Raw genomic sequence first — 17,657 nt, 5'->3', positions numbered from 1 at the left:
AATGTATAGTATTGATGACATAAGCAGTGACTAGTAAACTTGATACACAACTGCAAACAATTGTCAGTGGAAAGTTACAGCTACATAAATTTCATTAATCATTTAATGTTTAATTTCGTTGTGTGAATTACCTATTTATGTCACTGATTGTAAGTTTTTAGATCTCATATCATTAGTTAGTTAAAATATGTTCAGTTTCATTATGTACGTCAGTTACTGTGTTTCTTAATCGGTTGTTAAATAAACACATTGATTATTATTTTGTATGATTTACTTACATTGTAAATTTTACAAGATACCAGGCATGTCTGTGGGCTGGATTGGTGATACTTACAGGCCAGTATTGGCCCACAGGCTGTAGTTTGGAAACTACTGTCTTACGTTATTACACAGTTGCTATTTGATAAATTTCTAATTTAAATCAAAGAATTTTACAGCAAGATGTTTGTTTTACACTACGTGTGACAACTTACGTTTCGATTTTTTCAGACTGGCAGAAATTATTCTTTGAATATTATCGGCAATGGATTTTAGAGTCTTGACAAAAGGTTGCCTATTTAATTTTTGCATTTGAAACCAACCTCATCATGTGACACTTTTTAATTAATTTGTGTACGCTACTCTTTTCTGGGATGCTGGCATTCAGAAATTTTTCCATGATTATTTGATGCGTTTCAATCTTGAAAGGATCCAGAACGCACATAAACTTACACTAATAGTCACCCTTTCCTCAATCAAAAAGGCTTTTTAGAAAAATAACATCTGCAGACAATGAAACTATACCGAACTGTCTACAACTTACAGCAATAGACTAGCGTAATAACATATACAACCAATAGTGGCATTACTAGCAGCAGTGAACATAGAATTGTTAAAAACGACACTCAAATAAGTTCAGTTCAACGTAGCTCAGTTTGGATTTAAGTTGCTTACCCAGTACAAGAACTATCCACAATTGAATAAAATATATAATTAGATTTTTTTCTACGTAGTTACCACATACATTCAGGCACTTATCATCTTGTGATATCAGCTTTTACAGTATTTGAGGGCCAGATTGAATTTTTGTTGGCTTGTTATATGTATGAATATAGATCCATTATTTAGACTATTCCTTGCTGTTTTCATGCTCACAGTTTGAATCTGTATCATAATTTTGTCATTAGTGGAATTTAATTTCATTTTGTTCTCATTGTAAAAATTAAATCATATGACAAATCTTACAATTGGCAGGGGGAGAATGTCAGTTTCTTTCAACTGATCTTTTATCAGCACTCAACTGATTAGATGATACTAGACAGATGGTTAATAGACAGATGCTGCGTACCCACTGTGTTGCTGAGGCAGTTGCTTTATTTTCAATTGATAATCAGTAACAGTTTTGGAATAGCGTCTTCTGTTCATAGTCGGTAAAATTTATCATTTACTAAGATGTTGGTTTTTCATTGTTTTTTGTTTTTGTTTTCTTATAATTGTTGGACTTTTATTACTTTAAAATTAATTGAAATGTTTATCATTTGAAAAAAATTTCTTCCAAGTTAGTGATATGCTTAAATCTTTTATTAGTATAATATATGATGCGGGACTTATTTTCCACACGTAATATTCTTCTTTAAACTTTTCTAAAAATTTAATGGCTTAATTTTAAAACTTAATTTTAACTTTAATGGCTTTTCTAAAATTACATTCTGATAGATATGTTAGCATTAAGGCTCACCAGGATAATGAGTTCATAATGAAATCTTGTTCTTCTTTATTATAAATTGTTATTTTTACATTCTAGGATTAAATTTCAAATAGGTTTAGCCTGAATAATAAAGTGTTTTATCTCGTAGAGCTTTTTGTTGTACACACAAAATATATTTTCTTACTAATTTAGAATTACTCGATACAGCTAATGAATTTGTCAACTTGTGTGGTTATGTGCGAGTAGTCTACTTTCTCTATCGGTTTAATTTCTTTGAACGTGACAAGAAATTAGTTTTCTTGTTGTTAGTCTTGGTTTAGGCTATTCTCCATACCTTTCTATTTTGTACTAATTTTTTTTAACTTCAATGAATTTCCTATATCCTATATTTTCAGTTAGTTTACATATTCCAGTCTTTGTGTTCCTGTTTAGTTTTTACTTTTTATGGAACCCTTTACCATCAAATTAATGAAATCAGTATGTTTTAATTCACGACCTATCAACACACGTCATCTCTTTATAAGATTCTACTATAGATTTCTTTTCTTCTGTAGTATAAGTGATTTTCAATTTCTCTTCTGAAGACCTCATCATTTCAAATTTTATCGACCCAGTTAATATTTAATATCTTACAGCATTACATTTCAAAGACTTCTATTTTTTTTTCTTTCTCTTTCACTGTGATAAATGTTGTCTGCATTTCACTATGATAAAGCACATCATGGCACACAAATATTTGGAGCAATTTTTTTTTAATTCTTAGATCTACGTTTGAAACTAGTATTTGTCTTTTTTTCCATGTTGTAGATATTTGCTAACTGTTGCAATAATGGTAATGACTATGTTCGCTATTGACTAAGATTTCTAAGTCGTGTAATTTTTAAAAAACTTTTAATTTTTATTAAAAGATGTAACGCATCATTTATACATTGTTATGAATGAATTAAATTAAACGTTAATGAGATTACGGTTTTATATTCCAGTTATCTCTGCAGCAGAATGGTAGTAATGACTCTGCATTTCATTCTGAAATGGTGAATCATTCCAGTTCAGATATATTAACCTTGCTTGATTGATATCTTTATATGAGATTTTTTTGTTTATCATATAAGTACCAGGCTTCTGAAGTAAATTCATAAAATAAAAAGAGAATGTAATTTTTATTTTAAATGGATTTTAATTCATTTAAAATTATAAGGATAATTTTTTTTATCCTGTCTCCCTCTATACATGTGACATTTTATTAATACTCTCTTAAAAAAATAAAACTTCTGTTAAATCCGTAATTTTAATATATACTAAAAGAAAAGTCACAAGTTATCATTAAATAAAGATTATTATCCACTTCAAGACACTTCAGATACTTTCTCTTGCTCTATAAAGATAGCCAATCTTTTAAGCATGTTATCATCAATTAAAACTGTAATTGTTTCCAATGAATAAAAGAAGATATAATAGGTAGTTATTGATGTACTTGAATAGCTTACCTCCCATAACTGAATAACATACTTATTGATTTAATTTAATTGAAATTGGATTAATTTAATTTTAATGTTTTTTGTCCCTTTTGTAAACAATTTTTTTTTCTGTTTCCTATTATAATTTAATCATTAACATAAATTTGCATATTACTTAATTGAAATTATTCAATAATTGTAAAATTTTCTGATGAATGGAAAAAGTAATGCTTATTTAATCTACTAAATTTTAATTTACTGAGTTTGCCTGATCTTGTCTCCCATTAAAAGAAAAAATGTAATATTTCTTTCCTTTAATACAATAGTTTTTTAAAATTTTATTACTGCTTTATTTAAAAGATTATGCTTAGTACTATTTTAATCCTTAGATTTTAGGGTGATTTTCACTTTAATTTTGTTTAAGGGTCTATTTCTAACATTATTGTGTGTAAACCTCTCTTATTTATTGAAAATTTATATTATATAGACATAAAAATAACATTATCTATAATTTGTAAGATGATTTTGTTATATGTTTTGTAAATAATTAAGAAATGTTTATAGAAATTGAATTTATAAGTTGAAAACTGCGTTAAGAAATCTTCTTGAGTCGCTCATATAGATGTTTTATTAAATCAGCATGAAAATGTAATTTTAAATCAGAATTTCTTAACAGGATTCCTCAAATTTTCTTAGAATAATCTATGAAAATTTGCTTTTTCATGATATAAAAAACTGAATTCAAAAGATTACAATATAAATTAAACATAGAAAAAATGTGATACTACTCGTTCGGTTTGTTATGTTATAATTTATCATTAATGTTTCTACATTCATTTTTGCAGTTATCCATTTAAATAATTTTGCTGACAGATCTGTTGATTTGTTTTTCTGATGCAGTATTTTTTCTGCTAAGAATGATTAGTTCTTTTTTATGTTAATGATTTTTCGCATAATTGAGCTAGAGATGTAGTAAATTCTCTTTTACGTGATACACCTACTAAAATGATTTTTATCCAGCTCTAAATCAAATTATTATTCATTTACTTTTTGTACTATTTCAAAATAGTATAAAATATTAAACTTAGATTTTTCTTGTAGTTAAAATGTAACTGAAAATTACGATTCATTTTGGTAATTGTTACTATTTCTAACATATAACGATAATAATAAACAGAGATTACATACAAAACAGAAATTAAAGGAATCGCCAGGTAGTTAAATATTGAAAACCAGAATTCAGTCCCATTGACATAAGACATTAGTATGACCGCTAATTTTAATACTTTTAATCACTAATCTTGTAACCACAATAGATAATACAAGTATAAAATTCTTTCACTGCCAAACAAACACTACCAATTTATGAATGAAATTTAGTACATTATCTCTTTCGCTTATATTCTTAACTGTAACTCACTGAACCGTTTCTTGTTTTCATGTACTGGAATTACTTGTGATGTCACCTTAATTGCGTTGAACTTGTACGCACTAGAAATTCGCTCCTTCACCGTCCTTGCAGATTACTCTTGCTTCAAACTTGCATAATAAATCCTCGTTTAGAACTCTCTCGCAGAACTGATTTCAACTCATCTTCCCTGGGGTATTTACACTCCTACCCTCTTGACCCGCAGGACCAGACCTCGGTTGAGTGTGAGAACGATTGACCCTTTCACTTTCTTATGCATTCCTATTCTGGGTCCAGTAACTCATCTCACGGAACATCTGTTAAGGTGTGTTTATAAGTAGTATTACAAAGGTCGATTGATAATGGACCTGTTAGCTTTACTAAAAGGGTTCCTTTTAGTCCCTTTCTTGATTCCTCCCATTATTATATTTTCTACTGCTTTCTTCTTTAGTAGGAATCAGTTATTCAGGTCTGTTTTATCTGTCTTACTACAATATGTATTTTGATTTACTGCCTAGTAGTACTATTCACTTTTTTATAGTAAAAAAAAAAAACTTGAAAATTAATTTTTATAAGTATTTCTGTATATATTAATATAGTTTTAAAGATTTAAGTTAATAATATGTTAAAAAAGCTGTTTATTATTTTATTTTTGTTGAGCTGTTTTTTCTTTTATATTTTCTTAAGTTTTTTAGTAAAATGTAAATCATTAATAATACTGTATTACTTTGTTAATCTGTGGTTACTATAATTTTTTGTCTTGTGATTAGTTTGATATTAGTATATCTAATTTGGTATATAATCCATAATTTTAATAGTTGTATTATTTTTGTTCTTTAACTGTTAATTTCCGTAATGTAAAAAATTAATATTGATTCTTTTTCTTCTTTAGTTAAGGTAGTTCGTGTAGATGATTTTTTTTTTTAAATTTTACACTTCATTTTCTGTTTGAAACTATAATATTACATATTTGTACTGATCATTTCATTCTTTTGGAAGTGTATTATGGCATTTTTTCTTTTTTCAGTTATGTGTTCAAAAATTAAGGATTCTTATTGAAGATTCTGATCAAAATTGTAAGTTATATTTATTATTTTTTTGTTTTACTAATTATATCTTATTCAGTTAGCTTATAAGTTGAAGTCAACAAACTGCACATTCAGATGTTCAGGTGGCCGATTCAGAAGCATCTCCTGTAAATCCTGATGCATATAAAACGAGTAATCATACGAAAAGATCAATGATTTTAATAAACTGAAAGGCATAATATTATAAATATTTGATTACACGAGTGCATATAAAACGAGTAATCATACGAAAAGATCAATGATTTTAATAAACTGAAAGGCATAATATTATAAATATTTGATTACACGAGTACTATATGACCGACTAATTATATGATGACTAATATCAGTTATGATTATTGTGTTGTATATAGATACAGCCTTGTTCTGAATCAGCACTGATATAAGGGAAGCGACTCGGCAGAAACATGATGAAATCTAACACAAATGCAATGTTTGTTTATTCTTCACTCTACAAGCTAACTGACTACAGAATAGTTACACTAATTTTACTAATTGTGCTGGATTTTATTTTTAAGCATAAGAGGATTAGATTTATAAAACATTACATTAAAAAACAATATACAATACCGTTTAAATATTTTAAATATAGTCGTACAACAAAATTTGTTTAATTATTGAAATACAAATATTACAAGAGAGAATTTTATTTAAATTTGGCATCCTGTTGCCAAAGCAGTAAACACAGAACATTACTGTTCTGTGTTTACTACTTCCCAACTGATTTACCTAGAATAGTTATTTGAAAGGGGAAATTATGTAGGTGGTCATATCAAAAATGGGGAATCGGGTTTTTGAAAATCTTTATGTGTTACAGTCCAACTAGTTCATTTAGTCCAAAAAAATATATACGTGTGTATATGTATATGTATGTGTAACACTGCTTTTAGCCTTATATTTCAACATTGATCAAACCAGTTTTGTTAGAATTTGGTTTGAATATTTCTTCACACGGGGCAATGACCATATTAATTTATTTACAGAATTTTTTCAGGGTTGCGGATATTGCAAAAAAATACAATTTTCTTCCGAGCCACTTCAGAAATAGATTACTTTAGCAAATTTGTTACTACATTGCATGTGTAAATAATAAAAAAAATGTTTTTTTTTTCAGAAAATCAATTCCCACCAATTGAAATTGAAATATATGTTTTTTGCTGTTTCCATTCAGTTTTGATATTTAAAAAAAAAAAATTGCATTTTTTTACATAATTTTCCAAAATTATAAACCCTGGATCTTACACAGAAAGGTTTTTTTGAAAATGTATATGTTTTTGTTTTATCCTTCATGGAAGGAGTGTTAGATTTAGAGAAAACTTTACTTAAGCAAATTTAATAAGGTAAATAAAATAAGCAAATTTAATTCATATCTATATATGAATATTTTTACAAAAAATTTATTTTCAATCCTACATCTAAAAAATGTAATATTCTAACTCTTAATTTGTATTATAAATGCCTTCTTCTTTTTTTTTTTGTCAATTTGGGCAATTAAAATAGTTTTGGCTTCTGTAGTATACCCTAGACCTAAAATAAGAAGCAGTTTTTTTCATTACTTTCATAAAAGTTATATTTTATTCTTAAATATTTTTAAACAATCTTTTTTTTAAATTTATTAATCGTTTTAAGGATAACCTTTTACTGTCCCGTAGATTACGAAAGCCCCCAAAATCGAAAATATTTTTTATTTGAAATGTAAGATTAAATCTTATTTTGGTAATCGTAATCAATAAAAATGCCGTGTTGATACTAGAGCCCCAAAATTAAAAAAAATAATCAGAATTACTTTGTTACTTATATTTAAAAGTTTATTATGAAAATAAAAATAAGACTTAATTATCTCAATCGCAAAGCTTTTTTGGTGCTGCCAGAAAAGTTTTGCAATGTAAAAGCTGAGCAAGGTATTGTATGGTAATCAGCATAGCTAGGAAAGTCATGCAAAGTATTGCCAGTTTTTTTCTATTCTGTATAAGTAATTATGAGTTTAAAGTAATTCGTTTTAATTATGTGTTTTTTTTGCTGACCAGATCTGATAAATGTTTCATTTTGTTGTATCTGATTTTTCTTTTAAGGTCTGTTGTCCTTTAAGTAATATTTTATTATTAGATTTTCTAGAGGGAAGTTTGTTTTTTGTTACTGCCTTGTATAAATTCTTAATTCGATCTATATTTCCTCTGTTCATACCCATCTACCGGCTTTTTTTCACTTTTCTAACCTCAACATCTTTTGTTCTGCCTTCTCATTCCTTATGTTTGCCATAATTTCTTTCATGTGATCCCAAAATTTTGATTGATGGTCTCCTTCCACTCGATCTTCTTTTCACATTTGATTTAACAAATCCCCCTTCCTTCTCATAAATTGAGAATTTTTAAACCATTTCAGATAAAATTTTTGTAACTTAGCGTATTTAGCAACTTTGTAAGTTGCTAAGCATTCTTTAAATCTTTTTTTTAAAATCCATCCTTATGAATAGATTTACTTATCAGCATGTCAGTTTATTCTAAATTATTAAGAAAAAATGATAACTGTGTCCATGTACAATCAATTAATATACAACAATTCCTTTAAAAAAAAATTAATTTTTTAAAATGACATAACTCAATAAAGAAAAGTGTAAAAGTTTTAAAGTAATATATTTATGAAATATTTTAACAGTAAAAATAAACATAATGTATGTACAGTGCATACGATGAAAATAAAAGCTTTGTTGCACAAGGCAGACGGTCTTTGTGCAGGGCTTTATATTATTACTCTTTTCTCATAACATTAGGCTCATTCAGAAACCAAGTATTCCGCAATACAACGTGTGTGTAACTATTTTCATAAATAGCAAAAATTCATTTTTTCATTTTGTTTAATTTCAGACAATAATTTCGTTAAAAATATTTATTCCTACTATACAGTTCAAAAACAAATAGTTTATATTTGAATTATGAGACTCCTTTTCCATCAAATGAGTCATAAAATGAATGAATAGAGGTTATCAAAATATTTCATTTGAGTTATCTTTATATGCACTTGTGTAATGAATGGGTATTGGTACTGATGATGTTTATAGTGATAAACATCGTCATTAAATAATAGGCCTATACTCTACAAATTATAGTAGTTTATTAATAGTTTAGCCATTTTATATATGTTGATGGAATAGCTAAGTAATTTTTGTTCCCGTTGTTGATCAATATTCAATACAAAAGTTTACTTTTTATTTTCAATAAACCGATTTAGTTGTTTAATGTTTTATGTGTATTAGTGAATCGCTTTTGGTTAGTGAATGCTATTATTTGTTTGCAATGGGAAAATTTAAATCTACCTAAATATCATTTTGTATTAGGTATTTTGTGGTATTAAGGCTTACACCCTAGAAATTATAACTTACTACTAGTTTAGTCATTGCTTATTATTTTCAATAAACTGATTTAGTTCAATTCTTGAGGGAAGTTGGCACAAATGGTTTCCTTCTGTAATGTGTGGTGTGTTAGAGAATGTTTTGTGTTTTATTGAATTCGTATGGATGGTGGGTCGTTTTTGGTTGTAGGGCAGGTGGAAGCCCTGAACAGATTTAAGGTAGTATTTATTGCACGCATTGTTTATGAAGACAATGCTCTGTAGTCAAGCTTGTGAAATAGTAAATAATGTATATGATTTTACGAAGAAAAAAATTATAATGTTAGGAAAATTAGAAGACGAGAGACATTTAATATGCATTCAAAGATGTGAAGAGCTGCTGCAGCTTATTGGATTTCAAGATCACAAATTCAAAAACTGCTAAATGAAAAGTAGGTTCATGTTAAATCTAAATCGTATTCGTGCTTGTTCAGCACACCAAAAAGTAAAAACAACTTTCATAACCATTTAGTGAATTAGACAATTTTGATCAAGGTGTGTAAGATGAACAGTTAACGAGTTTCATGCTATACATAATGAACTGCCTGCATTAAATAAATTACTTGGAGGACTTCAAAAGAGTATTCATTTTAAAGGTTCTACAACTACACTAGCAACTATACTAAAAGTATTAGGCTTTAAATGTAAAAACTGGTAATGATAGGAAACCTTTGTGTCAGAAAGAAGACATCCATGAAAGAAGATAGAATATTTAAGAAGAATGACTGATTGCAGAAAAGAAAATTGTTAGATTGTTTATTTGGATGAATCATATATTTTAATGTCTTATGCGGCGACAAAATCATGGTTGGATGACAGTGGTACAGGAGTAAAATTGCTGATTCAAATGTTAGGAAAAGTAGCATGATTAATCGGTTAGAAAAGAAAAATATTCTGTTAAAGCAATGTTAAAACCACAATTGTATGACATAATTAAATCGCATAATTAAATAGAAATTCAAAAATAAATTACAATTTTGATGAACTATTAAAAAAATACCGGCATCATGTTTTGCCACTTCCTCCTGATTCTTTACCATCCTGATTTATATCTTCTTTCTTTTTCTGTTTATCCTCCGATAACTACCGTTTTAGATAATTCTTCAGAGGATGAATGAGGATGATATGTGTGAGTATAAATGAAGTGTAGTCTTATACATTCTCAGTTCGACCGTTCCTGAGAAGTGTGGTTAATTGAAACCCAACCACCATAGAACACCGGCATCCACGATCTAGTATTCAAATCCGTGTAAAAATAACTGACTTTACTAGGACTTGAACGCTGGAACTCTCGACTTCCAAATCAGCTGATTTGGGAAGGCGCGTTCACCACTAGACCAACCCGGTGGGCATCCTGATTTATATCTGATTGAGATGATATGGACGACTCTGAAAAAATGTTGATAGTAATTCCTCAACATTTTTAATATTAGATATTAAAAGATTAGCCGAGGAAAAAATGAATAAGGATGATCGGAAAGTATATTGTGAACATGTAAAAAAAAGTTAAAACAATCTAAGAAGATGGAACCACTAATTGACAAAATTACTGATAAATTTGTCATATATTTAGACAGTGGTGGTAAAGGCGACCGACTATTCCAATAAAGACAAAGAAGATTGTGATTTTGCAAAGGAACTGGACATGTAATAAAAATATTAAGTAAGAGTTAATAATAATAGTTCACCACTAGACCAACCCGGTGGGCATCCTGATTTATATCTGATTGAGATGATGTGGACGACTCTGAAAAAATGTTGATAGTAATTCCTCAACATTTTTAATATTAGATATTAAAAGATTAGCCGAGGAAAAAATGAATAAGGATGATCGGAAAGTATATTGTGAACATGTAAAAAAAAGTTAAAACAATCTAAGAAGATGGAACCACTAATTGACAAAATTACTGATAAATTTGTCATATATTTAGACAGTGGTGGTAAAGGCGACCGACTATTCCAATAAAGACAAAGAAGATTGTGATTTTGCAAAGGAACTGGACATGTAATAAAAATATTAAGTAAGAGTTAATAATAATAGTGCTATCAATAATGAAAACAAAAAAAGCATTTGAAAATTCTAAATATTAAGAAATTCCAAATATTGTACAAAAAAGAATTTTACTATAATAATTGTACATCTAATTTAGTGTAATTACAGATACAATATACATTCAAGCACTAGTTAAAATTTTTTAGTTTAAAAGTACACCTAAATTAAAATTCTTGTTTTTGCAATCTCTATTAAATTATTAATACTAATTATGTAATAATGAATTATAACTAATAAAACATGAAAACCAATAAATTAAAAGTGCATAATTAAAAACACAAAAATCATTATTGTTATCATGTTAGATAGTTGTAAAGGTAGTAATGCAGTTTCAACCTTCTGCAACACAAGCTTTCATTTTCATTATATGCACTATATTCTTATTACTTAAACTTTTATTTTAATCTTTTTAGTGTGTGTTTGTATGCTTACTGGATATGAAGTTTGTATCTTTTACTAATTTTTGCAAGTGTTTTAATATATTGAGTGATACAAAATAAAGATATATATTTCCTTATGGATGGAGTTTATGTTTATTTATCAATTTTCACGAAGTGAAATTGTATTGAAAATTAATTATAAATTGGTTATGAATGTTATTGGGAGAATTTAACTTTATCATTTAAATGTTGTTACTAAAGCCCGGTGTAGTATACAGTTATTTAAAATCTGTCCTTTTTAATAATGTGTCCATAAATTAAGTTACGGACACCTCATATCTAGACAAAGACCTCTGATGTGACATGTATAAAACTATTGAACAGTATTGTATATTTATAAATTTAGTAACAATAAATATAAAATAGTTTTCTTTAGTAAATAGATTTAAAAAATATGTATTTTATGAAATAATTTGCCTGCTAATTAAATTTAAGAATTAATTAACTTTACAGCATATTGTAAATTATTATTATGTATTATATGTAAAGAAACTTGTTCATTGTTGAAACTATATAAAGTATAAATCTTTGTAAGTATCGATTTATGAAACTGAATTGTAATATATCTTGTTCAGGATAATTTTATTGTTAGTGTGATTAAAATTTTATTTAGTTCATTATTTTGTATTAAGTGTTTCAGCTTTAAAATTTTAGATAATTTATTAATTTTTTTTTGTCAGTGTCACGTTACTATTAATTTTTAATCGGTTTAAAATTCTTTGTAGTATTATAAGTGTTACAAATCTAAAAAGTGCAATTTATTTTTTGTTTATAATACTTTAGTTTTTTCTTTTTTTTTAGTAAAATATTTGGGCCTACTTGCTATGTCAAAGATATTGAAGTCTCATCCAAAATCTGTTCAATCACATAAAGATTTGGCTATGCAATGTCTGGATGATAAAATATGAGTCCATTCGCTTACGAGCTCTTGATCTTCTATACGTAATGGTAAAAATTTATATGTTGGCATAATTTTTTATTTACTGTTATAATAAATAATTACAGTTCTGTTACCAAATTTTTTTTGTAATAAAATGAAGGATTCTTAAGACTATTAAATAGCTTTTATCTATGTATATTCATTAGTAAAAAAATACTCACAAAGAAAAACAGTGGTAGCTCTATGACATACCAGAGAGTTATGTCATAGCGCTACCCTATTTCGTAGCCAGTGGTACGTAAGAAAATGTTGCGCCTAACATTATTCAAACCTGCAATTCTTGGATAGGGAGCCATTGGTTTGCCTTTATACGATGTCTGATCAGAAAATATCCAAACTTTATTTTTTTAATCTTTATTATTAATTTGACAGATAAATTGGTCCTTGACCCTTTCAAAGTACTTTCCTTCCCAAATTACACACTTTTCCCAGTGGTTTTTGTACTTAGAAAAGCAGTTCTGGGTAGCTTCATATGAAATATTCTTTAAGGTTTCTGACGAATTTGCTGTAATACCTTCAATTGTTGGTGTCCTTTCATTGGTGATTTTAATTTTGGAAATTAGAAAAAATCGCAAGGAGCCAGATCTGACAACTAGGGAGGCTGAGGGAGGACAGTGATCTGATTTTTGGCATGAAACTGATGAATTGACAAAGCTGAGTGTGTGGGCGCATAGTCGTGGTGAAGGAACCATGAGTTGTCTTGCCACAACTCTGGTCTCTTTTTGTGGATTTTTTTTCACATAACCATTTTAAAATGCCTTGATAATACGTACTGTTCACTGTTCCACCTTGAGGAAAGAATTAAAAATGCACAATTCCATTAAAATTGAAAAACACAAAGAATCACTTTTACATTGGATCGAGACTGATATGCTTTTTTGGGGGTGTGGCGATCCTTTGCCAGTCCATTGTGATGATTGAACTTTTGTCTCGATGTCGTAGCCATAAACCCAGCTTTAGTCTTCTGTTATGATCTTGGCATGAATGTTTTATCATCGTTGGCTTGTTCAAGAAGTTCCCGACAAATGTCCACTTGATGTTCTTTCTGCTGCTTGGTCATCTGCTGCAACCGGATGCATATTCAATTTTTCAGTCAAAACATCACGGCATGATTCAATTGAGATGCTAACCTCTTCTGCAAGTTCTTTAACAATCGATCGGTGATTTGCACATACCAGATCATTGATTTTCTAAACACGGGTGTCATCAATTGAAGTAGAAGGGCTTCCTGGTCGAGGGTCATCTTCAGTTGACTTACGACCACTTTTAAATCGTGAAAACCATTTTTAAAATCATGTAAGACCTAGAGCATCATCTCTGTAAGCTTGTTTCAAAAGTTTAAATGTCATGTGAAAGTTTTCCCCAATTTCACGCAAAACTTTACGTTATATCGTTGCTCTCGAAAATCACACATTACAAAAATCACTACTAGCACTTAAACACGCTCCACTCAAATAATAATAACATGAAAACTAAATGAGATATCAGCATTTCAAGAACATATGGTTATAGAGGAGATTATGCGGAACACAATGGTGCCAACTGCTCATCACTAACTATCTTCCTTGGCGTGTAATTGAAAATGTTCAGTTATTATTGAAACTTATTTTGCTTATTACAGTTTTTTTTTTTTTTACATTAATTGCAACATATTGATTGTTTTTCCATGATTGGTAGTAATTAATATCTATTGACATTTTTGATGGCAAATCAAACAGACCTTATTAAATTACGTTTTGAAACTTTTATCGTAACATTTTCAGTTTTAAAACTTAAATCATAACATTAAGTTATGTCATAGCTTAATTAAGAAAATGCTATAGTGGCATTTTTAATGTCTGACACCGCTGTTTGCAAGCTTCAGTTGATGTTATCGGTAGGAATTTTCTTTTGTGTTAGCCAGATATACTTTAGAAATCGGTCAGAAAGTGTGTTGGAGCTGCGCTCGTTTAGTTGTATGGTGTGCTTTTGTATATTTATATATTAGTTAAAGCACGTTTTAGTGTGGTCTTTTTGTGGTTAATGTGAAGGTTCTTGTTAATGTCGGTAGATTCATGTTATGCATCTACGAGACAGTTCTGAAATGATGATTGTTATATTCCAAGGAGGACTTTTAATATTCATTACACCTCTGAAGCTGGATCTTGTTTCAGTAAAATGTGCTGTCAGAGCAGTTCTATTTTCAGGGATGTTATATTTAATTGGTGATTGTGTTTAATATTTAACTTATTGTTTCCCTTTACGTTCTGAATGGTATATGAAAACGAGCTATTTTCTCCAGTCTTTGTTTTTTGTGATGTATTTTTGTTTTATTATTTTTATTTAATTTATGCAATAGTGAGTTAATGAGTAAGATGATATGTTGTTACTGTGTGCGGTAAATAAGTAAAATGTTATCTGATTGTTACATAATAATATATGGATCACATCATTAAAGGTAAATTATAAATGTAGAAAAAAATGATTAAAGTCTATTAATATTTTAATAAAAATACATGAAATTTTTAATTAAATACTAGAAGTTACTAAATATAAAAAAAAACTTCAAAATTCAGAAGATGCTGTTGAAAATTATTTTGATCACATATTTATGTACACATTGAATGGGGTGTAGATAGATCATCATGCTTTTATTTTTAAATAGTACTGTTTAAAAGTTTATCGACAGAGTAATACTTTTTGTGTGAAAGAAAATCTTTTACTTGTATTCCAAATAAATAGGTTGGAAATTTTTCAAATGGTTTGGTAATCTATTAAAAATGGTAACAGAAATATAATAAAGCCATTTCTCTTATGCTGAAATTTTGTGTTGAGTTACATGAAAACAGTTTTTGTCTGGTTTGCTAAAGGTGGTTGTTATTGTTCTTCTTTCTTTTTTTTTTTAAGAATAAGTGAACATTCTTTTTAATAAATATAATCACAAGGATAAAGTAACATATTTAATTTTCTAAATATCGGTCTATATAATCCATAAGTACAGGTGCCAGTCACAAGATAATGGTCTGACAGCCCATTTCTATCTTAAAAACTCATTCTGACTTTTTGAGGGAGCTCCAAGAGATGACAGTATACTTTTATGACAATATATGTAGGCATAATAAATATTTAATAAATGTGACAAGTTAAGCGGTTTTTTTAAGAAGCTTCAAAGCAAACCAGTACTTGCATAGTAGATATTTTAGAATATTATTTTCTATTTGGTCTTCATATGATATGTATTTATTAAATATTCTATGGAATTTATTTCTAAACATAGACAGTTTAAGTTAAGTCAGATAGTTTGAGGTTTTGTGAATATAAGTATCTTATCATTATTAATTTTCTATATATGTTGAAAGTGTGTTTTTATCAGTTACTTTTTGTGTTAATGAGATCTTTCTTCTCCAGCTTCTTAAGAATTGTAGTTTTATGTTTATATTTGATCGATGAATCTGTCTTTGATCCTAGCTGTTTTTCAGAATGTTTGTTGCAAAAATAGAAAAGAATTTATAATATTCTGATGCGAAGCAATATTTTTGATACGATGTAAATCTAATTTTGTTTTCTTCTAGACAAAGATTATGGATAACTTGTACTCAAATGAAATTAAAAATAAAAACTTGGGAGTTATTAATTAAAAATTTTTGTTTTAGGTCTCAAAGAAAACTAATGGAAATAGTTAAAAAGTTAATGGTACATATGGATAAAGCTAAAGGTACAACATATAGAGATGAATTACTTTCTAAAATAATTGACATCTGCTCACAAAACAATTACCAATACATTACTAATTTTGAATGGTAGGTATGTTTATTTATGGTAGTTTAATTTTTATTGTACCCTTATTTTTATTATTTTAATTAACTGTCTTGCATAATGATTTTTACTAGTTTGTACAATAATAGCAGTAACTAAATGGTGGTTTGATGATATTTAATATTTTATCTGTAAGTAACTCTGTAGGCATTTTAATTGTGTTCCATGTGTCTGTTATTGAAAACTGAACATTTATTACTATTATAATGTAATTTATGCTAAAACAAATTTGATTTGTGGCATTTTCATTTGAATAATCTGCTGTTCTAATTCTTTATGGTTTGTTTATGTTATGAGCTCTAAAGATGTTTAAAAATTAATTTGTAATCCAATTATTTTCTGAGAATTATGTGTTCCAACTGGAATACCTGAAAATTTATTGTTTGAAGGTGCTAGTTAGATATTAACAATTAACCTGCTCTATTTGACTGATATACATTGTGTTCAAAAAGTAACTATACACCCGTCATACACTAATGCACCTGGAAATAATTTTTATGAACAGCCAGATATATCTGCACTCATTTCTTCTTGTTGTCAAAGACTGTCACGGTTTTGTTTAGTGGATTGTTCTTGGTGAAATCACGAATAGCAGTTTGAAGTTCCAAGAAGGTGTGGAGGTTTTCCTTGACAAACATTACTGTATATATCTGAAATACTTATAACTGTATACTTATAACCCCAGAAATAAAAATCCAGCATGCTTAAGTCCGTAGAATGTAGTGGCCACAAGCCCTTAGAAATGATTCAATCTCCAAAAACCTACTTCAGCAACTTAATGGATTGCCTGGCTGTATGTGTAGCTGTGCCAACTTGTTGAATCTAAACGTTATAAATTTCATCCTTGTTTACCTTCCTGTTATCTGGTGAACTGTTTCACAATAACGAGCTGAATTATTGTTTCTAGAAAAATATTGTAATGACTATTCTTCTCATGGATATTGCTATCTACACCACAATCTTCTGATCACGTAGAGGACTTTCATGTATGGTTGTGGGTTGTTGGAAGACCATAAATACGAGTTCTCTGTGTACGTATATCATGATAAATAAAACCATGCCTCTTCAGTGTAGAAAACATAATCCAAAACATCGTTAGAATTGTCTGTAGAAACAGTTTAAACCATTCACAGAATTGAGTTCATTTTCCACAGTCTGAAGTTGATAAATTTGAACCGGTTTCAGATGAGACTGAGCTTCTTATGAACTGCCTTATGTGTTGTGTGCAGTTGTAACTTGCAGTTTTTCTGTTAGGGTGACTTTCACATGGACTTTTTGGGACTACGTCACATACTAGCTGATATGTCTTACAGTTTTTCTTCATTGAGTACTGTAATTCTACTGATTTACTTATATTCCTTTACTTCTCCTGATTTCCTAAATTTCTCGATTAACACCCTTA

At 28.5% G+C, this 17,657-nt stretch overlaps 1 protein-coding gene across 3 annotated transcripts in view; it reads left to right on the top strand.

The window, feature by feature from the left end:
• Positions 1-16,201, top strand: part of LOC142332600 (AP-3 complex subunit delta-like) — a 90,948-nt gene extending 74,747 nt beyond the window's left edge. For all 3 annotated transcript variants that reach the window (XM_075379129.1, XM_075379128.1, XM_075379131.1), the window contains 3 exons: positions 5,580-5,628; positions 12,322-12,468; positions 16,093-16,201. In XM_075379129.1, coding sequence (XP_075235244.1) covers positions 5,580-5,628; positions 12,322-12,428 — 156 coding nt within the window. In that variant the 3' untranslated portion in view covers positions 12,429-12,468; positions 16,093-16,201. The remainder of the gene's footprint in view (positions 1-5,579; positions 5,629-12,321; positions 12,469-16,092) is intronic.
• The last annotated feature ends 1,456 nt before the right edge of the window (positions 16,202-17,657 follow it).

This window comes from Lycorma delicatula, chromosome 11 (genome assembly GCF_047948215.1).
Source record: "Lycorma delicatula isolate Av1 chromosome 11, ASM4794821v1, whole genome shotgun sequence".
Lineage (NCBI taxonomy): Eukaryota > Metazoa > Arthropoda > Insecta > Hemiptera > Fulgoridae > Lycorma > Lycorma delicatula.
The sequence above is the reverse complement of the archived record's forward strand: the minus strand, read 5'-3'. Positions and strand labels throughout refer to the sequence as shown.